The sequence below is a fragment of the Eucyclogobius newberryi genome, unplaced genomic scaffold, assembly GCF_026437365.1.
Source record: "Eucyclogobius newberryi isolate DKJ021-1_F unplaced genomic scaffold, fEucNew1.0.hap1 SCAF_13, whole genome shotgun sequence".
NCBI lineage: Eukaryota > Metazoa > Chordata > Actinopteri > Gobiiformes > Gobiidae > Eucyclogobius > Eucyclogobius newberryi.
The window spans coordinates 12,079,473-12,107,279 of NW_027315757.1; the positions used below are offsets into that span (position 1 = coordinate 12,079,473).

The following is a 27,807-nucleotide window of genomic DNA, read 5'->3' on the forward strand; positions in this document are numbered from 1 at the left end:
GAACTCATTACAATAGTAATTTGCCTGTAAAATGCTGAGAAGTTAGCAGAGATACTTACATCCAAGAGTAGATTGCCATTTTGTGGTGGACCAAATGTTCAATTTTTTTTTATTTATTATCTTGTTTATCATCTAGTACTGCATTGCTTAATGCAATGTGTCCAACTGATTTGTTTAATGTGATTAGAAATTTCAAATAAAGAGTACCTATTGCCCTTTTATTTTTATCTCTGTACATCTTGAATAATGTGGTCCTATCTGGTCAAAATTATCAATATTTCTCCATGTAGAGCATAAATTGTAGTTTGAAGATGATGTACTTTTGTATGTTACCTTCTGGCTCCATCTGGTGGTCAGTCGCAGGTATAGCTTTAGATGCGATTGCAAATGCCAATTGAGAAATGAACAGCAAAACATTTTAGGAAAGTTGCTCGGGAAAAAAAGGCACATTTTTAGTCAGTCCTTGTCAAACTGTTTTATTTTACATAGTGAACCACATATCAATAGTTTTATGTTAATTTATTTGATTAACCATTAACTAACATTTCCAAGAAAACAGCCTTTTAAGAGTCAGGCTGGCAAATGGCATAGAGACACAAGTTGAACTCAACCATTTAGAGGAGAACATTGCAGTGGTTTCAAGAGCTGGAGTAGACGGTTGTTTTGGTTTAAATTTGCAGATTGCAATTGCTTCATTGCCTTGTAACTTGACTTTATAGCTCTGCAAAATTAATGTAAAATTGTATAAAAGGGAGAAATAAGTCTGGTTTGAGCGAGAAGGGGCAAGAGACTGATCTGAGCCTAAAACAAAGTCAAGTTAGTAATTCACTTACAAATTATAATTGCTAAATAAAACATTTATAGTGAGGAACTTACTTGTAGGGCTGCAACATGGATGTATCATGTTTTATTCCTATGATCAATGTACATTCATATCTACTCAAAATTAATTTGTAGGGGGGGAGAACACTAACTCGTAGTGTTTAGTTGAATTTATACTCTGTTGAAGACAACTCAACATTCAAAGATTGTTAACTGCAGCCCTACACTTAGAAATATTCATTGTGTGTTTATCCTTAAACCTAAAAAAATCAGCAACAAATTAACAAAACCAGCTTGGTTTACTGACAAGTTGAAGGTAAAGAACAAGTTGAATAATAATGGGACGCGTCACAAGTCTGGAACTGTCGATTTACAATAAAGATTGGATTTTTTCAGCGTCATAAATTTCCCCCCCAAATTCCATTTTTAACTCCACAAACCACATGCCAACATCGTCTTGTACCCATCTTATAGAAACAGACCATTTTGATTTAGGGGTTTGTTAAAGCACAAGTTTACAAATGATACCAATCTGTATCCAAAAGGTTTGTGTACTTAAACTCAACATGGCTACAACAGAGAATGGAAGATCTGATTAGATTGCATGACTAAAGAGATGAAAACAAAGTGCAGAAATCCTTATTGCAACTCAAAATAACCCCAGTCGCTTAATTCAGCGTTAGGGTAAGACAAAGGCAAAACACTGCCAAAGTCAGTACAGATACTTAACTAAAAGCATTATTTCCTTTTGATTATCCTGAATACATTATTAAAGAATAAACATGGCAAGCACTACTGCAAACAGTGGCACCAAAGCTAACACTGGCAGGTGCAAAATACAAAGCTTGGCTCGACCAAAACAAGGTAATGAAGAAAATTGACAAATCATACCCAGAACTAATGTAACAGAAAACATTCTCCAGTAGAATGAAGTTGTGTCTCCCAACTCATTTCAGGTCAATCTTGTTAACGGCCCTCACGTCAATTTTAAGGTAGTGGGTGAGAATGGATGATAATACAGAAAGGGCACATGTGTAGGAGATCAAGTTGTGTTCACTTTCAGAGCAACATAGTGCATCAGAAACCCTTTCAAGTTACTTTAGATTGTCATGTGATACTTGTATTCACTGGGTCCCTCCTTACCATACTGCCACAAATTACACATACCGGTAGTACTGATAAAACGGCTTTAAATGTAGTCCCCCACCGTCTTAATTACCACAATAGGATTTTCAAGTACCACATAACAATCCCCAAATCCTCCCAAAAACTTTTTAGGACTCTGTACCTCTTGTTGCCTCCTTTCCTGAGAAGTGTGTGCCATTTTCAAGCAGCTGTTTGCACAATGATGGTTCTCATTGCCTGCTTTTTTTCCTAGTAATACCACAGAGAAACACGATGAGATAACAGCCAGTATCTGAAAAGCAGACGGACTTCAGCCGATATATTCTTGTGCGCAGCAGAGAATCCAAGCGGCTGTGTGTTCAGAAGTCACACGCTCCTGTTTCACAAAGAGGCAGAGAGAACACATCATATCATCCTGTTGCGTTTATGTGTTGGGGAGTCTGTGATGACGTCACTACATTGGTTGGAATTTCGTTTCCTTGTTCCTCCAGCAGAGGAAGAGTCCAGATGAAGTGCCATCTCTTCAGAGATGAAAGTATTAAGGTCCACATCCTGGAGGCCATTACGCCTCGAGCGGCACACAGAGCCTGACGACCCCCCTCCGCCTGCTCCTGCCCCGTTACTGCTGCTGCCACTGATGTGTGTCGGAGATCCTGGAGCACCAGAGCGCACGCTAATACCCGCCATTGCCCCACTTAAACCTGAAAACATAGAAGCAGGACACATGATCATAACTACCTTGAAGTGCAGGTTAAGAGTCCTATGGTTTGTAGAAAACGGATAGTAAATCAACACGTTTGCCGCAAAGATAATATTACGTCCATTGGCAAATCATTAGCACTGCACATTCACGATGAGCACAGGTAGGACATTCAGCAATTTCTTTGAAACTTTTTTGTATTAAAACTGTTGTAGATATTTGCTGTCAAACAGTGAATAATTGCTAAAAGAGACCCAGATGACCTGAGACTGGAACAGCATAATTCACACCCCTCTTCCCCTTGGAATCACAACACTATCAATTATGTAATGTCGTTATAATCCCACTTTTATGGAAATGGTAAAACTATCCACTGTCCTTACGAACAAGCTAACAGAGTGGACCTTTCTCACCACTGGCCAACATTCAAGCACAACATGACCTTACCTCTGAGCCACATGGGGCAAAGTATGGTCACTGACATAAAAGTGTCGTCACATACAACACAGCAACAAATGCCTCAACAAATTCTGTAATTTGAGTGCACAAAATGTGAAACCCCCCAGATAAATAAAGAAGGACATGGTGTCTGCTGCACAAAACTGTATAATTCCACTGTGAATTTAACTAAGAATTTGTCAAATAAACAATCCTTACCGTTCAAGGCAATGGCTTCCCTGAAAGGCTGAAGGTCTGCTTCCACAGAGGAGCCAGTCTCTGCTGGTGAATTGGCGCGGCTTGGAGCTACCATAGTCAGACGTGTGCTGGTCCTACCACCCCTATGGGGTGGTGCTTTGCCACACAGAAAGCTAATAAGATCCTCCCTGCGGATGGTTCTTCTGCGCTTTTTCACCCAAGCCAACATGTCCTGAAATAGTTAAAGTCACTGTAAATAACTAAATCAAGTTAAATAAAGTTTAAAACGACTTGCCTTGTTTCGACGCTGATGTCCTATTTGAATGCCACGATCAAAACTCCTCTGATGAGCCTCTATACTCTCTTCAAGAGTAATAAACATAAAAACAAATTTAGGAACAGAAACAAGCAGGTAACATGTAGGATTAAGCTTGTCACGTTCACACATTTTAAATGTGATAGATTGCTACAGAAAATACTGCAAGAAACAAAAAATAAGCTATTTTATCACGATAGTAAAGAACCACTGGAGTAAATAGATGTGACCTACAGACGATACTATGAGAAGCCAAGGATTTACCTTTATAGAGGTTTGTAACTGCTGTTGCAGCATTCTGAAATGGCACCCACAGTGACAGGCCTTGTTGATGACATACTCTATCTGTGGAGGCAGAGGTAATCACTCACACATCACGTGAAAATATGTTTGTAATAACATATGTGAGGAAGCTAATGTTATTATGGTGTAGAAGAAACCAAACAGCTCAACTGCAATTCAACAAACTCTCAGCAGTTAAGTGGCACGGCTGTGTCAAACATGCTTATCGGGCAGAATAAACGTGTTGGCTCTGGTATCGGCTGATAGCAACATAAAAGACGTAATAAGACGAATACATATAATGAAGAAGGGGGGAAATCATGAGGTCCTCGCCATTTTGTATTTATACGCTGGTCTTTGCATTTCCCGACAATGTTGAGAGACACGTTCAAGTTGAACGTGCTCCACTATTCTTTCAGAATATTAGACTTAATTTATAACACACGGGGAATCACGTGGCGACAAAACATAAAGTTTAGTAGGAAGAGTGTCGCGTAGATACGATTGTTGATACTCTCGCCATTTTGTAGCTACGGTAGCTTTTCCGATCAGTTTTCAACGCAGCTGCCTGTTATCCTGAGTGTCAAGCAAGATTATAGTTGACCTAAAATCTTAAAAGATCGTAGAAAAGCAAAACAAAAACAAAAAAGATAAAGAAAAGAAACAGGAAAAAATACAAGTGCCTCCAGAATCACTATTACCATAATTTCAAACTCCTGAGTCCTGGTCATAAACTACACGGATCAGCTGTAATGCTATTCGCTGTTAGCATTAGCTAGCTGACGTTTTAGCGACCGTAAATGACAGTAAGGTCGTCAAACCTTTTTTAGTTATATGACGCATTCGGACAGTGACTAAATATGGAACATGTGTATGGACAGACAGCGCATAGTGTTATTACAGTAATTTGGGAAAATGTACGAGACAGTTGTTCCGTGAGACCATAAACAGGCATAACCTGTGTCAAATGCCATTAAATAAGTTAGAATGCAATGCTTTATTCAAACGATGTGAGTGAGTTAAATCGGCCCTGACTGTGGTGCTGGTGATAGGCAGTGAAACACAGATTACAGATAAAGTAGGTTTTGGACCTTTGTATAGCTGTGCAACGGCGGTGGCAGAGTTTTGAAACAGATGCCACAGTTTGTCCTGTTCCTCGTCGGCCTCTTCCTCGCTGGGCTCCCTCGGCTCTGCTTCGGCCAAACACTGCCGCTCCCATTTTGAGAACCAGTGTTCAGGTCCATGTCCCTGGATCTCCGAGTCTCCCTCTTCCTTCTTCTCCTCCATTTAATGAAAATATTCGACGACGCAACAGAATACGTTCTAAGGAAATATAACAAGTTAAAAATCTAAACACAAGTTGCAATGGTCGCAACTACTTCGCAGTTCGCGCAACAAACGAAATGTGCTACGGACTAAAATGCTTTCCAAAGATAAGCTTAGCTGAACTGTTTTCTTAGTTGCCGACGTAGAGATATATACAATACACACTACCCTGTTGTGCACGAGAGCCCACCCAATGTCCCGACACACGCTGCTGTGATTGGCTGAGTACAGCGCGAGGCGGGTGGATCCAGTAGCCTGCTGTCCAACCATCAGCCATGGCTCTATCTATCTATCCATTTATTTATTTATCTATCTATCTAGTGATCTATCTAGCTATGTTATAGAGATATATCTATTTTTTCATGTGTCCAGGACACAAAAGAATATCCCTATATGTTTATAGTAATGATAGTATAATGCATATCAGAATTATTTTTATTCATCCACCAGGCAAGGGGAAAGATATTTTGTTACGTACACATTCACACAAACACTAATAAATAAATACATTTAAAAAAAATAAATATATGCATATACTTTTTTCTCCATTCCCCATATTTATTTGCTTTTTAGGAGGAGTCAGGAGGATTGTTCTCCCTTGCAACACGTTCGCATTAATTTATATTGCGTACCCATGTGCGTACCCTACATCTTAATACTTTAATACTCGCCACTGATAAGGGCCTTACATCCATCGCAGTGAACACGGGCCATTAGAGACGGTGATATGAGCCCGGTCGGGGATGGGCAGTGTTTAGATCCTCATGCTCCATGCGGATGTGACATTTCAGAGAAGAGCGCGGCCGCCATTTTGAGATTTACTTGAGACTCAACACATCACAAACCACGGGAGGAGCGAGTTGAGCTGCACGGCTTATGCTAACGCTGTATGACCGGGCACAATACTCGCAACAAACAACATATCCGCTTGAGATGCAACAAGGTGCCGCATTTGGTTGTTTACGGTGTTAGGACGCATTGGGGATTTGTTTAAATTCAGGCCGCAAACTTCAACATTAACAATTGTGTTTTTCCGTATTGGAAACTGGATTGAATGGATAGCTTTTTCCTGCGCTCTGCCCCAGACGAGGGACAATTGGAGGAACGTACGGACTGGGCACATTGCAGGCAAAGTTGTTAAATGTCAATAGCAAATGAGCTATTGTTTTGATTGTTGTTGTACCAATATCACTAATTGGCTGCCTAGTGTCAGGTAGCTAAAGGTCTGCTATAAACGGGGTATTTGCTCATCCAAGTGCAGCAGGTCGCGTTTAAAGTTATCTTGTTGCCCCACATTTCCCGGGGTAAAGCCTGACTGATTTAGCTTATTTCAGCGGGCCAAACCTCCGTGGTTCTACGACAGCACCATATCGCAGTCAGACAGCAGTTTGCACCCACCAAAGGCGCCGAGATTGGGCGAATAGCGAGCAAATACGTCCGCGTTTCTTTACCCGCTCCCCCGCCGACCTCCCCTCCTCCCTCCCCGGCGCTGACAGCGGACAAGGCCGAGGGCGCAGCAGAGCAGGCCCGGCCGCCAAGGCTCGACCTGACTACCCCACCTCCGCATCCTACCACACCTCACCAGCAGCAGCCGAAAACCCGGTCCACGGCCGAACCGACTTCGGACTACACCGAAGGAAACAAAGATCACCGAGAGCCTCGCACCATCGCTCCCGACTCAGCCGCTGCCAACATGAACCACCATCATCACACGCAGCAGCAGAAAGCCGGAGAACAGCAGCTCAGCGAGCCCGAGGACATGGAGATGGAAGGTGAGAACAGACATGGAAGAACACGCTCTGAACAACAAGTAGAGTTTAGTGAAATCTGTTACTGGTGCATCACTAACTTTTGGTCTACCCACAGTAAACACAAGGCCCGCTGCTACCCTTGATAGCCGACTGTATTTCTGCTGATTTTGCGCGTCCATTGCAGTATACCTGTGTGGGACTGACCTCATTTCGCGTTATTTGCCTGTTTTTATTTATAGTTTTTTTTCTTTTGGTGGGGACATTACATTAAGTGAACAAGTCAACATAACCACGATATCCACACAGTAGATATTTTCAACTTGCGATATTGACTTTGTTCATCACTACTGACAAGTAATAAGTTAAAAGTAAATGTCATCGTCTTTTCAAGCGGACTGCCACCCCAGAAACCATCACAATTGATATTGCCAATTGTGTATTGCCACCGCTGCGGTGGTATATAGCAATTCTGAATAAAGCACCAAGTAAATCTTCCTTTGGGTATTGCCCATCGAGCCTGCAGCAATGACTCTAACAACCACGTTTTGTTTTTATTTGTGCTTTTTGTAGTAATGAATGTGTGAAAAATGTTAATCTAACGCTAACTTATAGCATGGTGTTCATTATTGCATATAACGGGCCTGTAACGATAGACACAAAATGCATCGTAACATGCCGTTAAAATTAAAGAGACTGTTGAAATAACGAACCTATAACTATCAATTAAGTTGCATTGTAAAGTTAAACAAGCCTCATATACAGTAATTAAGATCTTGCTTATTTTGGTGCGTTTATTTGCCTTATGCGTTAGCATGCTAGTTAGCATATCAGCTACCTTTAGTACTCGCTGAGGGGGTGTGTGGCGATCCAAAATGGTGGCTTGTGTTTTGTTGCGTTCCAGATTGTTTTCAATTTTGTGCCCCAGAAATAATTTCATAATTTTCGTCACACATATCTTCAACAGTGTGTTGTGACAGAACAAGTTTTAATGTTCATATCAATAAATTGCTTGTTAGCCTGTAAGCTATCTGTCATCCTAGCTAATGCTAGGTTAGCTATTATGGCCTGGAAAGTGCAGCGTCTTGTATTTTCAGCTAGCGGCTAACGTGGACGCGTCTGTTTCTTTAGATTAATATCTATTCTTCTCTAAACGTATTCATGCTTGCAGTATTAAAACAACATTTGGGCATGCTACAGATCCTTGTGCAATGATGTAGTGCACCGTGCTGCAGTGCAGGCATATATCGATAGTTGCCGCTGCAGATAGAAAGCCAGGCCCGCACTGAAGCAGCGCGGGGATTTGCTGCTTCATTGTATGAACGGCATACGGCATGGAGCTCGCCATTTTTAATGATCAATGTTTATGTTGGTTTAGTCTTCATGAGGCTTGCAATGAAAGCAAACCACTGAAGTTACACTGATCTCATTCACTCTCAGCAATAGGATGTTGTGAATAAAGAGGGTCCTTAGCATCACTGCGTCATTTGTGCACGTAACGTTTAAAAAGTCTACGGACTGCATATTTTTGGATATGACTTGACGAGATTAGCATGATCTCTGCACTGGGGGAAACGGCGTTACATCGCTGATAGATTTAGTATCTTCGCATTGTGATGCACTTATTTACTTCTTTGAGGTGTATGTGTTAAAGCTGCACTATACAGATACCCTGTAGACCAAATGTTCCACACTATGGCAATAACCTAAGAGCCCTCCAGCGGGCCCTCTAATTATATATTCTTATTCTCTGATAAAAGGAAACTATCAAGCTATTTACTAGGCCAGGGTTCAGATTAAGGATTTTCACTTCTATAGCGGTGCTGCTAAACAATCCGTTAATTTTTTCAAATTTGTATAGCAATTTGATAATTGCATAGCAAAACACGAAAGTGAACAATCACTGTTTTCCATTGATACAAAACGATTATTTATTTAAAATGTATGTGTAAAAAAAAAACTCAACAAATTAACTTTTAAACACTTGAAACATTTAAAAAAAGAGAGAACTTGCAAATAAAATTAGTTGTTGAACAAATTAATCAACACCTACAGATGGCCTTATTTACAACTTTTGTCCATATCATCATCAGATGACTATTTGCAGGAGTATTAAGCTTCTGATGGAAAAATAACGGTTGCTGTGGTTGTTGTTGTTGTTGTTGTTGTTTTATGGCGGTTGGCATCCGAGTGTTGCATTACCGCCAGACTTTATTCCTCAGACGTTTCGTAGTCCTCAGACTCTGTCGTAGTCCGTAAAAGTACACCTTCCATTGCTTTGGTGTTACAAAGCCCACGAGGTTGCTGTCCATCATGGTGTATTTTATGTGTTATTCAAATTGTACCGCTCTATTTGACGTTCCATTCCATTTTTCGTTTTGGAATGGAACTAATGGAAGTACTCTCGGCTCCAGCAGGTCCCTGAGTACTCGTCTTGGCTCCGTCTGCATATTCAGATCAGTGTAATTCGCTGCACCCAAAATACGCAAACGTATAAAACGAGGTTGTAGTCACTTGGCAGTGTAAATATGAGTATTTTGGCATGTGTATGATCTGCAAAGACTTCTGCGTTTAGGAGCTATTGACCTCGGAAGTCCGAATCTGTGACACTAACTTTACCGCACGTGGCTCCTCCCACTTTCAGACTCGCAATCTGAGACAGCAGCGGGACTCGTCATGTCAACACAGCATCCTACATGTGTCATGCCGTTATTGACGAACGATTGACGAGTGATCAGAACTTTTAGGCACTTTGGTTAAACAATTTAACGCGCATTTTTGTATCGCAAAAGCTGCGATACAAAAACACTTTTTTCTGACGACTGCATCGCATTTGAGAGAAATTGCGTCGCATTTTTTGCGATGTGATACCGCTTATTCTGAACCCTGTAGGCATATTGAAGATGTAACACTCTTATTTCCTGTCAAATCAATCATTCTGGGATGAATTGGGGTCAGCTCGAAACCCACAAATAGACTAACCTAAAATTCGAAAAATGTATATGGACTCTGCCTAGGATTTTACACTTTATCACTAGTCTCCAAATATAATTTTTAGTTAAAGGCGCAGTGGACGATTTTTCGGTGCTTTGAGAACTCGGGTGGAAGTGTGCATGCGCACTCACCCGTGCGGACTGATACAACACACACATGCGTTTGTTTATTAACGGATCACATCGCATCTCTCGTCTCCTGTAGATTTCCGTCTTCTTCTGAGCGAGCTCAAACAGTCTTTCTCAGTCTTCATTTTGTCCCGTACACTGAGGGAACTATATTATGATAGATCAATGCGCTTAGACACGCGGAAACGTGCTGCTCGTGGGGATGAGCCAGAACGAGTCTGCAGGTGAGCGGTAGGTGCGTTTTGTGATTGATACGCGGCAGGACTAATTGGCAGTCCACGTCAAGAAAATCTAGGCAATATTTGTAATTTGATTGTTTTGCATTTATAATTAGAGTAAATCAGGCACTAGAGGCCAAAACTACACAGTCTGAGCTTCACAAAAAGTGTAGCCATTTGGTTGTACTAGGGAACAACAAAACTTATTTTAGTCAGGCGTTTTAGGAAAAAATGCCCTAAACTTAGAGCGTCCGTTTGGGGCGGTGCGAGAGATTTGGAGAAATGTGCGCACATTACAAGTGACACGTGTTTAGAGCAACAGAAAAATGCCGACACATGGCTAATCTCTAAATATGAGGGGGCAGCAGAGGAGTGGGTCAGCCTGGCTCTGTGCCCCCTCACACATGTTTGCATCTGTCTCTCCTCTGTCTCTCCTCTCTCTCCTCTCTCTCCTCTCTCTCCTCTCTCTCCTCTCTCCCTCCTCTCTCCCTCCTCTCGCTCCTCTCTCCCTCCTCTCGCTCCTCTCTCCCTCCTCTCGCTCCTCTCTCCCTCCTCTCGCTCCTCTCCCTCCTCTCGCTCCTCTCCCTCCTCTCGCTCCTCTCCCTCCTCTCGCTCCTCTCCCTCCTCTCGCTCCTTTCGCTCCTCTCTCTCTCCTCTCTCCCTCCTCTCGCTCCTCTCTCCCTCCTCTCCCTCCTCTCTCCCTCCTCTCTCCCTCCTCTCTCCCTCCTCTCTCCCTCCTCTCTCCCTCCTCTCTCCCTCCTCTCTCCCTCCTCTCTCCCTCCTCTCTCTCCCCTCTCCCTCCTCTCTCTCCTCCTCTCTCTCCCTCCTCTCTCTCCTCTCTCCCTTCTCTCCCTCCTCTCTCCCTCCTCTCTCCCTCCTTTCTCTCCTTTCTCTCCTCTCTCTCCTTTCTCCCTCCTCTCCCTCCTCTCCCTCCTCTCTCTCCTCTCTCTCCCTCCTGTCTCTCCTCTCTCCCTCCTCTCTCTCCTCTCTCCCTCCTGTTTCTCCTCTCTCTCCCTCCTGTTTCTCCTCTCTCTCTCCCTCCTGTCTCTCCTCTCTCTGCCTCCTCTCTCTCCTCTCTCCCTCCTGTCTCTCCTCTCTCCCTCCTGTCTCTCCTCTCTCCCTCCTGTTTCTCCTCTCTCTCCCTCCTGTCTCCTCTCTCCCTCCTGTCTCTCCTCTCTCTCCCTCCTGTCTCTCCTCTCTCTCCCTCCTCTCTCCCTCCTGTCTCTTCTTCTCTCCTCTCTTTACATTTTTAAGGTTTCGCTTTTATTTTGGCAACTTCCTGTGTGACTGGAAGTAACAGTGAAACAAAAATTTACTTGGGAGTCAAAGAAAAGACGTAAAGTAAGCTATGGTTAACGGTGAAAACATAAACATGGTGAAAGTTATTAAAACCCAAAAATCTAGCGGCCGGTATCCAAGTGTTACATTACTGCCAGACTTTATTCTTTAAACTTTATCTTTAGAATTCCTTTCTGCCTTGATCTTATGGGCTTTGAAGACAATGAAAGTAGATGGCGGTGAATGCAATAAATTCTAAAACTCGTGGGCTTTGAACTGAAGAATGAAGTCTAAAGAATAAAGTCTGAAGGATCAAGTCAAGAAGAAAGTCTGGCGATAAAATAGTCACAAAAACGCATCATGACCTCATGGGCTTTGTAACGCCAAAGCAATGGAAAGAGTACTTTTACGGACTACGACAGAGTCTGAGGACTACGAAACGTCTGAGGAATAAAGTCTGGCGGTAATGCAACACTCGGATGCCAACCGCCATAAAACAACAACAACAACAATTTAACGCTTGGATACCAGCCGCCATAAAACACCATAGAGGAAGAAGAAGCAGAAATTCTAAAGTCTAAGACGTACAACTACAGTAGTTGGCAGTAATGTAACGCTTGGATACCAACTGCCATAAAACAACAAAAAGAAGTAGTTGACGACTGCCAGCCGCCATTAAAAGCAACAAAAACAACGACGACGGTAGAAGTTGGCAAGTGCAGACTGGGAGGCTTTCCAAAGGAAAACTGATGGCTGTCATATGGCTTTGCGTGAAGGAGAATTGACTTGGGTGGATGAATTGAATAATGGCCAGGCAAGGCAAGTTTATTTGTAGAGCACAATTCATACACAAGAAAATTCAAAGTGCTTCACACAACAGGAAAAAAAAAAGTCATTAAAATCACACATACATGACAGAAATCACAAAACAGTTTAAGACATAAAAGAAGAGTTCAAAGAAAATCCTTTGTCATATGCACAGCTAAACAAAACAGTTTTTAGCTAGATTTGAACATTATTTGAGTAGAGGCCTATCTCAAATATTTTAGCCATATTCCATATTTTAGCTGCATAAAACTGAAATGCAGATTCCCCATGTTTAGTCCTGACTCTGGCACCAGCAGGAGGCCGGTCCATGTTTAGTCCTGACTCTGGCACCAGCAGGAGGCCGGTCTATGTTTAGTCTTGACTCTGGCACCAGCAGGAGGCCGGTCCATGTTTAGTCCTGACTCTGGCACCAGCAGGAGGCCGGTCTATGTTTAGTCCTGACTCTGGCACCAGCAGGAGGCCGGTCCATGTTTAGTTCTGACTCTGGCACCAGCAGGAGGCCGGTCCATGTTTAGTTCTGACTCTGGCACCAGCAGGAGGCCGGTCCATGTTTAGTTCTGACTCTGGCACCAGCAGGAGGCCGGTCCATGTTTAGTTCTGACTCTGGCACCAGCAGGAGGCCGGTCCATGTTTAGTTCTGACTCTGCAGAATGCAATAGTCTTATTCATCACACAGTCAGCGAAAGACGCAATCCCAAAAAGTAAAGGTAATGGCCATAAGAAACGTGTGCCATGGTGAAATCAAGCATGCGATAAAGCTGTTAGGGCAAAAAATTGGGCATTTAAGAAGATAAAGGGTCTCCACACTATGGATACCCTCACTGAATACAAGGAAGCTCATGCAGTTGTGCAAAGAACTGTAAGGACAGCCAAAAAAAACCTAATGGAGTCAGTACTGTTCCAAACTTGGAAGAGAAAAGTGACTTGGTGATTTCTGGAGGATGATTGAGTATATAAGTTAAGTGCAATTATGAGATGCCAGTTCTAATAAAGAACAATATTGAAGCGGTCAGCAATGTTAATAAAGCTAAACTGTAGTACTTTTGTGTCTTTGCACAGCTCTGACCATCTCTTACCAGCTGCAAAGCAACACAGAGATAATACTATGGCACAGAATGTTGAATTGATTAAACCCCAGCCTTGAACTCAAGATGATCTTTACCTCCTGTCCGGTCTATTTGAGTTAAGTGCGCTTTCTAAGGCAAGACAAACGACACCAGGTAAAGATAAGGTGTGCTATGATATGCTCTCACATTTAACTGACAACACACTTGGTTTAATTTTAAGACAATTCAATCTCATCTGGGATACAGGATGTATTCCGTTAACATGGAAACATGGAAACAATCTATTGTAGTACACATTCTGAAACCAGGAAAGTGGAAGTGTGTGCAGCCCTATGTGATAAATGACATCTTTAAAGCCTTTATGCAGATGATGGTGCATTGTGGGTGAGAGGCAGAAATCTTTGATTAATTGAAAAAAATCCTAAGGGCAATACAGCAGGTTGAGCAGTGGCCTCTAATTTGTGGATTTAAGTTGTCTGTACAAGACAAGTCTGAGACAATAAATTGGCTGTGACTAGTAGGGCTATATATCGATATCGTGATATATTGTGACAGGTTTCTTGGTAATACGTGTATCGATACAGAGATGCATATCGTGATACTTTTAAACAAAGTGCAGTAATTATAAATTGCCAAGTTCTACACTTATGAACCTACATACTGTTCCATTCAAGGCTGAATTTGAGGAGCTGAAAATGTGACTTCGTCATAAGACAGTTGTATTCTGATATTGAGGACAGTGGGAACTTGAAATTCTAATGCATTTTGCTATTCTACTTAATCAAGACATAATTTGATGTCTTGATTAAGGAATATTCATGAATCATGACGCGTATCGTATCAAGTTCCCTGTATCTGGATTCGTATCATATCGTGGACCTTGTATCCGGGTACGTATTGTATCGTGAGGTACTAGGCAACTAGGGCTTAATTAAATATGTAAACTGAATTAATCATGAAGGCGATACAATTATTATCAAAGCTTTTTTTTACTCTTATTTACTCGATTGTTGTAGCCCTAGCGGTGACACATCACCAGCATGTCAGGCTTGATTTCCAAACAAGCGAACAATCCTAACTTGTGTAGACTCCATGTTTGTGATGATTCAGCTTTGGACATTGAAATATTATTTTCTTTTGTGATTTTGCTGCTCTTTGTACATTAGTTAGTGGTAAATGTTGACATGTTTTTCTTTGGTTTGTACTTCCGGGAGAATGATTTATGTGATCAACTTGGTAATTGTTATTTATGTTCAAGGGAATGGTTCTTTTTACTTCATTAAACACACCACATGACCTCTATGCTTACCATTTTGTCAATCAACAGCTGGGGACACTGATGACCCTCCAAGAATTCCTGCCAACCCAGTGATCAATGGTAATGTGGCAATGGCAGATGGACACAATAACACTGAAGAGGACATGGAGGATGGTGAGGACACGTGATGATCTATCTACACTTAATTCTGTCATAAACATTTGTGAAGTTATGCAAAGCCTTGATCTTTTTTATATCCTCTTCTGTACTGCAGACACTAGCTGGCGTTCCGAGGCAACATTTCGATTTGTAGTGGAACGTTTCAGCCGGCTTAGTGAGTCTGTTCTCAGCCCGTCCTGCTTTGTCCGAAACCTTCCATGGAAGATAATGGTGATGCCGCGCTTCTATCCTGACAGGCCGCACCAAAAGAGTGTGGGCTTTTTCCTGCAATGTAATGCAGAATCTGATTCTACGTAAGTGTTAATTACGTTGTCATGCTGAACTAGAATGTTAGACGTTGCAACAAACCCCAGCCTTTGGTAATATGAATGACTAAAATGTGTTGAGTATACCTGACATTATCTTGGTTCAGGTCGTGGTCATGTCACGCTCAGGCCATGCTGAAGATTGTTCACTACAAAGATGATGAAAAGTCATTCAGTCGCCGAATCAGTCACCTCTTCTTCCACAAAGAGAACGATTGGGGCTTTTCAAACTTCATGTCTTGGAGTGTAAGTACAAATGGGAATATATATTTACAGTGGTTAAACTGTAGTAATTTGTTTTCTGCCGCTCTGTAATAAAGTTAAAACCAGCACTGTCTTGCATTTTAGGATGTTACAGACCCAGACAGAGGCTTCATTGAAGATGACAAAGTCACTTTTGAAGTCTATGTTCAGGCTGATGCTCCTCATGGAGTCGCGTATGTATTTCATGATCTTCCGATGCCTTCATTGATAATGATTTAACTTGAATGAACATGGTGAAATCTCTTTCCTTAATCAGCTGGGACTCAAAGAAACATACAGGCTATGTTGGGCTCAAAAACCAAGGAGCTACATGCTATATGAATAGCCTGTTACAGACACTCTTTTTCACTAATCAACTAAGACGGGTAAGTTACTGTTTGCCACTGTTAACTTGACTTAAGTGCAGAAAGTCTTCTAAATATGTTTCGTCTTCTTGACTCTTCTCAGGCAGTGTACATGATGCCCACAGAGGGCGATGACTCGTCCAAAAGTGTGCCCCTGGCCTTACAAAGGGTTTTCTATGAGTTGCAACATAGCGACAAACCAGTTGGCACCAAGAAACTCACCAAGTCTTTTGGGTAAACGGTTATTACATTGCTTAAGACCATTAAGATTAAGACATTTATTTAAATTCTATTTGTATATATTTTTGAATGCAGCCCACAGCTATTTCTTTTGAGTTGTAGTGTACATGTATGACATTAATGAGCTGTAGTTTAAGTATCTAACCACTTGTATTTTATATTTTTGTAGATGGGAGACACTTGATAGCTTCATGCAACATGACGTACAGGAGCTTTGCAGAGTGGTGAGTTTCATATGCGCCTCTTAAACATGTCGTTATGTGTATGTCTACTTAATTATTTATGTATTGTGTACATGTGTTTGCAGCTCCTAGATAATGTGGAGAACAAAATGAAAGGCACTTGTGTTGAAGGAACCATTCCCAAGCTCTTTCGAGGGAAGATGGTGGTATGCCAAAATAATATACATTTGTTAGATTGAATAAAAGTTAACAGTGTTATGTTTGTTTTATTGGTATTAAAATGTGCTGTGTCTTTCTCTTCTTAGTCTTATATCCAGTGTAAACATGTAGACTACCGATCAGAGCGGATAGAAGACTACTATGACATTCAGCTGAGCATAAAAGGAAAGAAAAACAGTAAGTTCCATTATGGGTTAAGACGTCACGTGTTCATCTGAATTTCATCTTTTAACATGGTTTTGGTTTGTTTGTAGTTTTCGAGTCCTTCAAAGACTACGTTGCCACTGAACAGTTGGATGGTGATAATAAATATGATGCTGGAGAACATGGACTTCAGGTAAGGCCTCATTTTATTTAGAGTAGCTTTTTTTATTTGTATTTTAATGGACACTTGCTGTGCCCAGTATATACATTAATAAATTTGATACAAATCAATTAAAAAAATTAAATTAAATAAAAATCCCGTTGATTGTAAAAATGGCCAAAGCGAGCTGTAAATATCAAAGGAGTGTCAAAACCATATGCCTGTTTACCCCCCCAGGAAGCAGAAAAGGGAGTGAAGTTTCTTACCTTTCCACCGATCCTTCATCTGCAGCTGATGAGGTTCATGTATGACCCACAAACTGACCAAAACATCAAGATCAATGACCGGTAAATAAGCGTACACAAACGCATGTTGTCTGTGAGAACATGTGCAAAGCTGTTGTTCTCTGAAAATACTTTTTTGTCATTTCTTTTATTCCCTCTTTTTTTAGGTTTGAGTTTCCAGATCAGTTGCCTCTAGATGAGTTTCTTCAAAAGCCTGACTCCAAGGACCCAGCCAACTACATCCTACATGCCGTGCTGGTGCACAGCGGCGACAACCATGGGGGCCACTACGTCGTCTATCTTAATCCAAAAGGAGACGGCAAAGTGAGTCTCAATGACCCAATCGTGAGAACAATTTTTATTATACATTTTTCACAAACACTGGGTTGGGATCAATGGTGGCGTTATTGAAGGGAAAAAAAAAAAAAAACTTTTAATGTAAATTATACGAAATGTTAATATTGTATATGATATGAGTGCATGCTCTGTATGAGGGAATGCGAGGCTTATAATCAAAATACATTTGCAATATTCCAAAGTTTGTTGTTTTGTTTTTTTGCCACAGTTTTTTCTTTCTATTTGCAGTGGTGCAAGTTTGATGATGATGTGGTTTCACGATGCACAAAGGAGGAAGCAATAGAACACAACTATGGTGGCCATGACGATGACCTTTCAGTGCGCCATTGCACCAATGCATACATGTTGGTTTACATCAGAGAGTCCAAGCTCAGTAAGTGACCTCCATTCTGCCCACAGTCTAGTGTTCTTCAGCTGTCTAATGCTCCTTCACTTCTGTATCAGGTGAAGTTCTACAGCCGATGACTGATGTAGACATCCCTCAGCAGCTGGTAGAGCGTCTGCAGGAGGAGAAGAGAGTGGAAGCTCAAAAGAGAAAAGAGCGTCAGGAGGCCCACCTGTATATGCAGGTCCAGGTGGGGCAATAACCGACACCTGATACTTTTTCTACTGTCAGACTAACACTGGCCATGTTATAATACATGATAAATCTTTTGAATAGATGGTGACAGAAGACCAGTTCTGCGGTCACCAGGGTAACGACATGTATGATGAGGAAAAGGTCAAGTACACGGTCTTCAAAGTCCTGAAGAGCTCAACCCTACAAGAATTTGTTCAAAACTTGTCCCAGACCATGGTGAGATTATACTACATGACTTCAATTGGAACCCCTCGTTTATTATTTTCAAATCTGATGTAGTAAACTGCTTCCTTTTTGTACATAATGATAAGCTAATGGCAGAAAGATTAGTGAGCCAATTCTCTTTTGAATTGGTGTCCATGTTAAGAGTGGACTTTTTACATTGACAAGACATTGCCCCCATTCAATGCTAACGTATGAGGCACCAGGCTGATCGATGAATGTATCACAGGGTTTTCCACAAGACCAGATGAGGCTTTGGCCAATGCAAGCTCGGAGCAATGGGACCAAGCGGCCTGCCATGCTCGACTATGAGGCAGACTGCAACAAGTCTGTAAGTGACTGACAGGCAATACACTTTTCAAACACATTTGAATTAAAAGTAATGCATTTCTTCTTGTCTTTAGATGATTGACTTGAGTGACAATGAGAATCCTTGGACAATATTCCTGGAGACTGTGGACCCAGAGATGGCTGCCAGTGGGGCTACATTACCCAAGTTTGATAAAGACCGTAAGTGTCCCGAGTCAGCAAATTGTAATGTCTTTTAGAGTAGGAATAAAGTTTATTCTTCTGATAACAATGTTTCTCTTTTATACTGCTGGCATGTGTTTTTATCTTACATTAAGTCCTTTTCCCCCAGATGATGTCATGTTATTCTTGAAGATGTATGACCCCAAAACCCGAAGCTTAAGTTATTGTGGACATATCTACACACCTATATCCTGTAAAATAAGTGAGTTGTGCTCACAATACACAACGATTATCCAAGAGGAAAGCATTTGAATTGTACCACATTGTTAATTTGTCTCCTTTTGTGTAGGAGACCTGCTGCCGGTCATGTGTGAAAGAGCAGGCTTCCAGCAGGAAACTAGTCTTATCCTCTATGAGGTGAGTTGTTAATAGGGGTGGGCCATAATGACACAAATGTGGGGTTCAGGGGGGTGTGGCCGGAGTAGGGCTTCTCCTATGTGTCTGTGAGGTCAGGGTGACGCCAACGGTTTGTGCAAACTTGTGCACATTGATAGGCATCTCACTTTATATTTTTGTCATTTCTTACATACTTCTGTGTGAACACATGCTTTGTCTGCTTTATTTATTGTGTCATATTTAATTATGGACCCTCTTGAAGAAGAGATGATGCATTAAATCAATTCTTTGGTCTGGTGTCATGTCACTTCAAAGTTGTGCAGCCAACAAATGATTTAATTTTACTCTTTGTTTTCAGGAAGTAAAGCCCAATCTAACAGAGCGAATCCAGGACTATGATGTCTCTCTAGACAAGGCCCTGGATGAGCTCATGGACGGGGACATCATTGTCTTCCAGAAGTACGACTCCTTTTAGACTCTCTGTTCTTCATATGCTTTGTCTTTTTTAATTATGTTGTTTCCACCTTTTCCACACAGGGACGACCCAGAGAATGACAGCAGTGAGCTGCCAACTGCAAAGGACTATTTTCGAGATCTGTATCACCGAGTGGATGTCATCTTCTGTGACAAGACTATTCACAATGACCCTGGCTTTGTGGTCACACTTTCCAACCGCATGAACTACTTTCAGGTTGTGATGGCTTTCTAAACCTTGTCCTCGTTCTATAAATCTTAACTTCATGCCTCATTGCATGGATCATTTTAATGATGATGTCCATTTTCAGGTGGCAAAGACGGTTGCACAGCGGTTGAATACAGACCCCATGCTGCTGCAGTTCTTCAAGTCACAGGGGTAGGAGGCTTGTCTCATTTGCTCTTACTATAAACCTGTGCCCCTTTTTGTACATTTCTGGACTATTCGAGTAGAAATGTTACGTAACCTGTCCCTCCCCACCTGTATCTTTTGTCTTCCTGTGGCTCCTCCCCCTCCCTCGCTCCTTTTTCTCCGCTGGCCTCACCCTCTCATTTTTTTCCTCTCACATTTTGTCATCCATCCTTTCCCCCTTGGTCCTCCTCCCCCCTGCCTGGTGGTGTGGTGGCTAGGTACAGGGACGGGCCAGGGAACCCTCTCAGACACAACTATGAGGGAACGTTACGGGATCTCCTGCAATTCTTCAAACCCCGGCAGCCCAAGAAACTGTACTACCAGCAGGTGGGAAATCAATTCTACTCCATTCCTAAAATACAGCCGCGAACCGCACTCTGAAATTTATGTTCACTTGTGTTTTTACAGTTGAAGATGAAGATTACAGACTTTGAGAACAGGAGGAGTTTTAAATGCATATGGCTCAACAGTCAGTTCAGAGAAGAGGTATTGTCTTATGTCTTTCCTCAGGTTTACGTTTCAGCTCGAGTCATCCACACTTTACTAACTCATTTTGTGCTTGAACAGGAAATCACTCTTTACCCTGACAAGCATGGCTGTGTGCGGGACCTTTTGGAAGAATGTAAAAAGGCGGTGGAGCTCTCAGAAAAGGGCTCTGAAAAGCTCAGGTATGGCAACATTTACTCTATTAATTTCTTCCTTTTTATGACGCCGCGAGAGCGATATGATGCCGAAAATGAAATGTCAAACATGCTCATCGTATATAAATCACTGCTCTCCTTGTGATTGTTTATAGTGAAACGCTAAATTGTCTTTGTCCTGGTGTATTTTGCAGGCTGCTCGAGATAGTAAGCTATAAAATCATAGGAGTTCACCAGGAGGATGAACTTCTAGAATGTTTATCTCCAGCTGCTAGTCGCACCTTCAGAATAGAGGTAAGTCCTGAGGAGCGTAACTGAAATGCCCTGGCGCTCTTAGCCGTGACGTCCTTGTGCAGATGCAGGCAAAACAGTTTTGCTTTATATTTGACTAATCACAGTCAAGAAAATACTAAGACAACTAAGCTAAAATACCATTTCAAGTAGAGAAATCTTAATTTAAGGCAAGTATCAAATAGAATAAAAAAATATACAAGTGTATTATGAACAAGGCAACACCTAATAAGTTTTTAATATTTTTGTAGTCGCACCTGTATTTTAGTGCCATACCCTGACATGTTTGGCTGCTGAAACATGTGAAACACGGCAACAATACAAATGGTCCGTCTTTGTCCCTTTCTGCTACTGGCTCAGAACAACAATGTGGTGGTTTAGCCACAGGAGGACAGCATAAATAATATTTTAGTTAGTGTTGTTTGTCCTTGCAGATGTTTATTATTACAATGCCCCACACCAGTGTCCAAGTATGCTAGTGTTTGTCAGGAGTGAATGTAGGACAACGGATGTTCATGTTTACAGCATGTATATCATGTATGTTCATTAACATGCACTGTCTTGACCAAATAAACAAATAGTAACATTTAATAAATGCATAGATTTCAATGATTAATTGTTGTTGTTGTTGTCTCTTATAGGAAATTCCCTTGGATCAGGTGGACTTGGACAAGGACACTGAAATGCTCATTCCAGTTGCTCACTTCCATAAAGAGGTCTTTGGTACCTTTGGGATCCCTTTCTTGCTAAAGATTCGACAGGTTTGTCTACATCACATTCAATTTCCTCTTTTAACTTTAAAACAAACATTACATATGTAACTATGGTTCTATTAATCCCTACTGACCAGGGGCATCAGTAGGGATGAAATGGAACTAGGCCAACCAATTGCAAAATGAATCACGGTTTAAAACAAGCCTAATTATAATTGTCAATAATTTAGACAAAAGTTTGGACAAAACACACAGGTTACTATGTTCTGCTTGACATGGGAAGAGTCATGCAGAATGAGTAATATTAAATATTTTTATCATACCATTTATATAATGTGGGAAACTTTTAGTTTTGTTAAACCATAGGCTATTTAAACATTATTAACTGAATCAAACACATACATGCAGAAGAGTGGAGAGGAGGGTCAAATTAAGATATGCGTGAATTCATTTGAACTAATATGAACATGTGTCGATGCACTTATTTTCCCAACCCTACTAAAACATGCTTGGCCCTTTTACATAACTTACTTCATTATGTTCCTTTCAGGGAGAACCCTTCCGGGAGGTGATGAGGAGGATTCAGACAATGCTAGACATTCAGGAGAAAGAATTTGAGAAGGTACATTTTAATATAATGTATATTTACTGTCTAATTTACTGTGTACACACTCAAACTTGATGCGTTTTCCTTCAGTTTAAGTTTGCAATTGTGATGATGGGACGGCATCAGTATATCACTGAAGACGAGTACGAAGTGAACCTGAAGGACTTTGAACCACAGCCAGGTAATGATGCGTACAATACGGTTTTCTATACGCTTACAAAAGATGTGTATGCCCTTTGTTTAAAAGGAAACAAGAGATCAGTGCTTACCATTTGTAGTTCTAGAAAAAAAATATATATTCAGGTGTATTAGATTACAAATGTTTGTGGTCCCCCATTATGTGCAGCGTGACTGAGATGGTACACAAATTAGTTTGTTGCGTTCACAGCCCGATCAGTGTAGCACTTGACACCAGCAGTTGCAACTCTGTGAAGCACGTGGCAGGACTATGTCTAAACTCGTCTTGAAATGCTGTTCAAAAGCTCAACATTTGTAATTATGAACATATTTGTGAGTACATGAATTTGAAGTTTTGTCTGGGCTCCTCTTCAGGTAACATGTCCCACCCGCGGCCCTGGCTAGGGTTGGATCATTTCAACAAAGCTCCAAAGAGAGGGCGCTACACCTACCTGGAGAAGGCAATCAAGATCCACAACTAAGATCAGCCACCCTTTATTTGTCCCTCACATAGTCCTCCTGCTCCTCCCTACCTTCTTCAAGGCACCCTAACCACAGACTGTAACCAAGTGTGTGCGAGAGAGCGAGAGGGTCAGAGAGAGTGCATGAGTGTGCAGACCGAGTGACAGAATGTGTGCCCTTCGAACGCCCCTCCGGCTTGGACGCCTGCACAGCTCTACACTTGGTCTTCAGCTATAAGGATGTTTGCTGCAGCTGATGGATTAGTCTTCAACCACAAAATAAACTGCACCAACCACCCCCCACCCCCCCTACTTTTTTTTTTCTTTTTCTTTTTTTACCGCCTGCCTCATTGTTCGGGTTCTCCTCAGTTGTTTTGAGTGTTTTTCTGGCTTCTACCTAATTTTTGCCTGTCTGGAAGTACAAACACCGAAGCGATGAAGTGGAGCACAGTTTGCAAATTGAAATCTATATAAATATATATGTAAACTTCTAGGCTAGGGAATCTTTTTCACCTCACCAGCTTTTTCCTTACAGATTTTTTGGGTTTTAATTAGCTTTTTTTTTTCTTGGAAGAGGCATTATGCTGCTGTGTGGAGTTTGCTAGGAGGATATGTTGGGACAAAACGGAGGATTATGAGATGGTAAATTCTGAACAGGGGTTCTCTGGAAGCCGTCTCAGACCACCTCTGTTCAAAATGGCCAGCCTGGCCTCGATAGTTTAAATGGCTTTTTCCTGCTCCAATCCTTTAGTGACAAACAGTATTTCCATGTTGAGGCCACATTTTTCTCACTTTGATTGCAGGAATATGATTTTGTCTTTCTGCAGATCATGTATAATAAAACACCACAGCATCTGTTTAAAATAAATGAGGAAAACAAAGGAAGAAAGCTTGTCTGTATTTCATCTTGCACATTAGCACTTATTGTCAGAGAATCAAGATTTCTCAGGATGTTGAGTGGGGTTGCTTGAGTACTTTTGAAAGAACATTCACGGACGTATTTGTCCTATTTGGGAATTATTGTCCCCTTTGTCATTCCTCTGAACGCAAACGTGCGCACACTATTTTTCCTACCCTCTGTGCATTTGTCTGTCTTCTGTCGTGAGTTTTGTCGCCCACTGGTGGTTGGGAGCAGTAATCCGCGCTGTTGTGTTAGTAGGGAGCTGAAGAAATTGAATCACCTCCAGGGATTGTGTAGAGACAAAACCAGCATTGTAAGAAACACTTTTGGCCCTATTATGTTTTCTTTTAAAGCACAGATGGAATGCTCCCTATTCGCTTGCTCTGTAAAGACAACATTTAAATTGTATATTTAAAAATATTAACGTGTAAAATTGCAGAGAAACACGCGCCTTTGTTGTTGGGTACAGAAGGAGCCAGGTGTTCATATTTCTTGTGTGTAGGTTTTTTCTTTTTGCGTTCCTGATGTACCATTCTTTTTTTTTTTTTTCTGTTACATTGAATTTTACTTTAACTGCATTGGTTTTGTCTTGTTAAAAAGTGCAGTACAAAGATGGCCTGCAGAATCACATTAATTTGATCTTTTCCGGTTAAATTCCTCAGTGTAGCAGCAGTGTACGACAACTACTCCTGTATATTGCCTTTTTGCTGGAAAATGTATGTTGAATAAAACTTTTCTATAAAAACTAATTAAAACTTTATTTTGCTGCTTGTCAATTGTGCAAATATGCATGTTTCCCCCCCACTTCTATTGAAGTGTTACTTAGTCAGAGGTACTGCATTTATCTTTACGCATTACCATTTCACTGCAAACTCAAATGTGCTTGGAGGAAAATGGGCAAAGCACACATTTTTACGTATAACTAGCACATGCATGATATTAGGTGAGCAGTTACAATCGTCCATAGTAGATTATAGATTATGTTCGTTGTTGTTTTTATGACCAAAGGACACTAAGTAAAAGTAATGGTGACTGCAGCAGTTTGACTTTTCATGCCTTTGAAAGATTCCCTTTTCATTTGGGAGAGTTTTTCCTTGGTACACTTTTGAGGGCCAAGTGGGAATTCTGGGCTGCCTGAAGTGGCCCGCAGGCCGCCTATTGGCCATTGTTAAGTGCTCACAAGTATAAGAAGAATGAAATGACTACTAAGCACGGGTTGGGTTTTTCTGATGTCAGATCTTTATCACCAAAGTGCTGCTGTAGCTGAAACGTTGCGCTACAGAGACAGCAGCTCCTGATGTGGTGAGTAAATGCATATACTAAACTAATATCTTAGCTTTTTTGTTGCCTAAGGACAAAATTAGTGATATCTAATATTTATATAGGTTAAAGAAAACTACATTGTAAAATTAAAATTATATCTTAAAGTTAGACCACGTAAGATTCCCAGTGCTGTGCTTCTTCAGGCCACAAGTGCCACTGCACTATCGTAAAATGTAAATATGTTAACACAGAGTGCGTGTGTTTCAATCATTATTTAAATACTTTAGTCTACCTGTGGCTACTGGTGGAGGTTCACAAAATAATTGTGTCAAAAAAATGCAATTGCCGACTATCGGCTACAATTATTTTTTATCTTCAACATAAGTATTTAGCTTTCTATTTTCTTTGTCTTGTCACAGTGGCAAGTAGAGTTTTGTATCATGATTAGTTATTGGCAAATTGTACATTTTGTCAGGGCTTGTAAAATAATCAAACTAAAAATGCCTGTCTTTGTTTTTCACAAAATGACCATCACAATTTTAGCTTCTAAATGATTAGAAAATGAGATGAAATCCAGTACTTATAGTAGGCCTAGAATTCACTAAATTGTTTGAGTTAAAATTTGTATTTTTGTTATCGTTATATTATTTCTATTTCTCATCTGAAGATTGGAGTATTATACACCCCAATAATTTATAATCATCATTTACAATCCATAAACTTACAAATACAACAATTGATTTTGTTAGGCTTGAAACTTTATTTAAAATAATAACAATAAGAGCCTCAAAATATGCATTTAGTCTTCTGTGAGTGGGCCCACTCTCCACATGGGAGCTGTACGTGGTAACACCTTAGCCTGTATTCCTGTCACCATGGCAACATGAAGAGGTCATCTGCATATCCTACAACTGTCTTGGCTGACACGTCTCTGCCACATCCCGTGGCAGTCGGGGACAGTGCCTCTGGACTAGCAGACCGGGTGGTTCCTCTGTTCAAGAAGGGGGGCGGGGCCGGAGGATGTGTTCCAACTACAGTGGGATCACACTCCTCAGCCTCCTATTCCAGGTCCTGGAGAGGAGAATCTGACCGATAGTCGAACCTCAGATTCAGGAGGAGCAGAGTGGTTTTTGTTCTGGTCGTGGAACACTGGACCAGCTCTAGACTCTCCATCGGGGGCTCGAGGGTTCATGGGAGTTTGCCCAACCAGTCCATATGTTGCCCAACCAGTCCACAGTGTTTTATGAATCTGGAGAAGGCTTTCGGCCGTGTCCCTTAGGGTGTCCTTTGGGGTGTCCTTTGGTGTGTCCTTTGGGATGTGCTCCGGGGATTCGGGGCCCTTTGCTCAGGGCTTTCCGGTCCCTGGATGACCGGAGCAGGAGCTGTGTTCGCATTGCCATCAAGATGGTGCCGCTAAAGGCTGCCTCGGCGTTTCGGTGCTCTTTGTTTTGTTTGTTTTTGTTTGTAAATTGTGTGTCAGCCTACTAGGACCTCACAGAGCCCACCATCAGCTCCCTCATCAAGAAGGCCCAGCAGAGGATGTACAGCTGAGGAAAGCCAAGCTGCCAGCGCAGATGATGGTGCAGTTCTACACGGCCATCATTGAGTCCATCCTCACCTCCTCCTTCACCGTGTGGTACTCTGGAGCCACAGCCAGGGACAAACAGAGACTACAGTGCATGGTGTGCCCTGCTGAGAAGGTGATCAGCTGCAGACTTCCATCTCTGCAGGACCTCTACGTCTCCAGGGCTCTGGGACGAGCAGGGCGGATCACAGCTGACCCTTCTCACCCTGGACATGAACTATTTGAGCCACTCCCCTCAGGCAGGAGGCCACTCCCCTCAGGCAGAAGGCCACTCCCCTCAGGCTGGAGGCCACTCCCCTCAGGCAGGAGGCCACTCCCCTCAGGCAGAAGGCCACTCCCCTCAGGCTGGAGGCCACTCCCCTCAGGCTGGAGGCCACTCCCCTCAGGCAGGAGGCTACGGTCCATCAGGACCAGAACCTCCCGCCACAAGAACAGTTTCTTTCCCTCTGCCATTGGACTCATGAACACTTCTTAAACACTGTCACTTTAACCATAATTGAATCACTCACTGCACTGTTCACTTTCTGCACTACATATGTAAATTCAACTGTACATTTTGTGTACATTGTAAGCCTATTTTTATCCTATATCAGATTAAAATTGTATTTTGTTTTAAAGTCAGATTTTTCTTTCCGACTTATATAGGTTGTTTTTATCATTGTTCATTGTTTTATTCATTCATTTTCTACCACTTGTTCCTGATGTCACGGGTGACTGGAGCCTATCCCAGTGACTTTGGGCCTTCAGCAAGCAAGTTCCTATGTTTGTGAATACTGTTCATTGACAATGGCAATAAACCTTTACTGATTCTGATTCTGATGGAGAGAATTTCTAGGCGCAGTCAGGGGTCAGAGGGTTTGGGGACCACAGGATCTCTTCTCTGCTGTTTGCAGACGATGTTGTTTTGATGGCTCCATCAAACCCGGACCTGCAACATGCACTGGGACGGTTTGAGCCGAGTGTGAAGCGGCTGGGATGAGAATCTCCAAATCCGAGGCCATGGTTCTCAACCGGAAAAAGGTGGCTTGCCTTCTCCAGGTGGGTGGGGAGTCCTTGCCCCAAGTGGAGGAGTTCAATTATATCGGGGTCTTGTTCACGAGTGAGGGAAGGATGGTGCGTGAGATCGTCAGGACTGTTGTGGTGAAGAAGGAGGAGCTTAGTCAAAAGACAAGGCTCTTGATTTACCAGCCAATCTATGTTCCTACCCT

At 41.8% G+C, this 27,807-nt stretch overlaps 2 protein-coding genes across 4 annotated transcripts; one reads left to right on the top strand and one right to left on the bottom strand.

Annotated features, from left to right (window-relative positions):
* Positions 1–1,533: 1,533 nt before the first annotated feature.
* On the bottom strand, positions 1,534–5,423 carry LOC140357998 (HUWE1-associated protein modifying stress responses-like). The gene is made up of 5 exons (XM_072442622.1): positions 4,973–5,423; positions 3,864–3,944; positions 3,579–3,646; positions 3,305–3,515; positions 1,534–2,648 (listed from the first exon to the last, which is right to left on the bottom strand). Exons 1-5 carry the CDS (start codon positions 5,166–5,168, stop codon positions 2,353–2,355), a joined length of 852 nt encoding a protein of 283 aa, XP_072298723.1. The 5' UTR covers positions 5,169–5,423; the 3' UTR covers positions 1,534–2,352.
* A 573-nt stretch (positions 5,424–5,996) lies between these two features.
* On the top strand, positions 5,997–24,527 carry usp7 (ubiquitin specific peptidase 7 (herpes virus-associated)). 3 transcript variants are annotated; one of them, XM_072442624.1, is made up of 31 exons: positions 5,997–6,979; positions 14,796–14,900; positions 15,001–15,199; positions 15,319–15,457; positions 15,560–15,648; positions 15,732–15,840; positions 15,923–16,053; positions 16,229–16,283; positions 16,367–16,447; positions 16,547–16,637; positions 16,715–16,797; positions 17,002–17,111; positions 17,216–17,393; positions 17,634–17,778; positions 17,850–17,980; positions 18,067–18,201; positions 18,437–18,538; positions 18,612–18,717; positions 18,848–18,940; positions 19,028–19,095; positions 19,433–19,533; positions 19,612–19,765; positions 19,860–19,927; positions 20,185–20,287; positions 20,369–20,446; positions 20,528–20,628; positions 20,796–20,895; positions 21,534–21,653; positions 22,156–22,227; positions 22,303–22,393; positions 22,765–24,527. In XM_072442624.1, the coding sequence occupies exons 1-31, from the start codon at positions 6,901–6,903 to the stop codon at positions 22,869–22,871; spliced, it is 3,324 nt and encodes a 1,107-aa protein (XP_072298725.1). In that variant the 5' UTR covers positions 5,997–6,900; the 3' UTR covers positions 22,872–24,527. The 3 variants fall into 3 exon arrangements, with proteins under 3 accessions (XP_072298725.1, XP_072298726.1, XP_072298724.1); XM_072442625.1 differs by having other exon boundaries at positions 17,216–17,372; positions 20,179–20,287; XM_072442623.1 differs by having other exon boundaries at positions 5,998–6,979; positions 20,179–20,287.
* Positions 24,528–27,807: the final 3,280 nt, after the last annotated feature.

Bases quoted from the DNA above. Each gene is read 5' to 3' on its own strand.
- usp7 (XM_072442623.1), top strand. From the start codon at position 6,901: ATGAACCACCATCATCACACGCAGCAGCAGAAAGCCGGAGAACAGCAG. The intron at 19,534-19,611 runs GTACGACTCCTT...TTTTCCACACAG, and splicing joins GACATCATTGTCTTCCAGAA to GGACGACCCAGAGAATGACA. The intron at 22,228-22,302 runs GTACATTTTAAT...GTTTTCCTTCAG, and splicing joins AGGAGAAAGAATTTGAGAAG to TTTAAGTTTGCAATTGTGAT.
- LOC140357998 (XM_072442622.1), bottom strand. From the start codon at position 5,168: ATGGAGGAGAAGAAGGAAGAGGGAGACTCGGAGATCCAGGGACATGGA. The intron at 3,516-3,578 runs GCAAGTCGTTTT...TAACTATTTCAG, and splicing joins GACATCAGCGTCGAAACAAG to GACATGTTGGCTTGGGTGAA. The intron at 2,649-3,304 runs GTAAGGATTGTT...CTATGTTTTCAG, and splicing joins GGAAGCCATTGCCTTGAACG to GTTTAAGTGGGGCAATGGCG.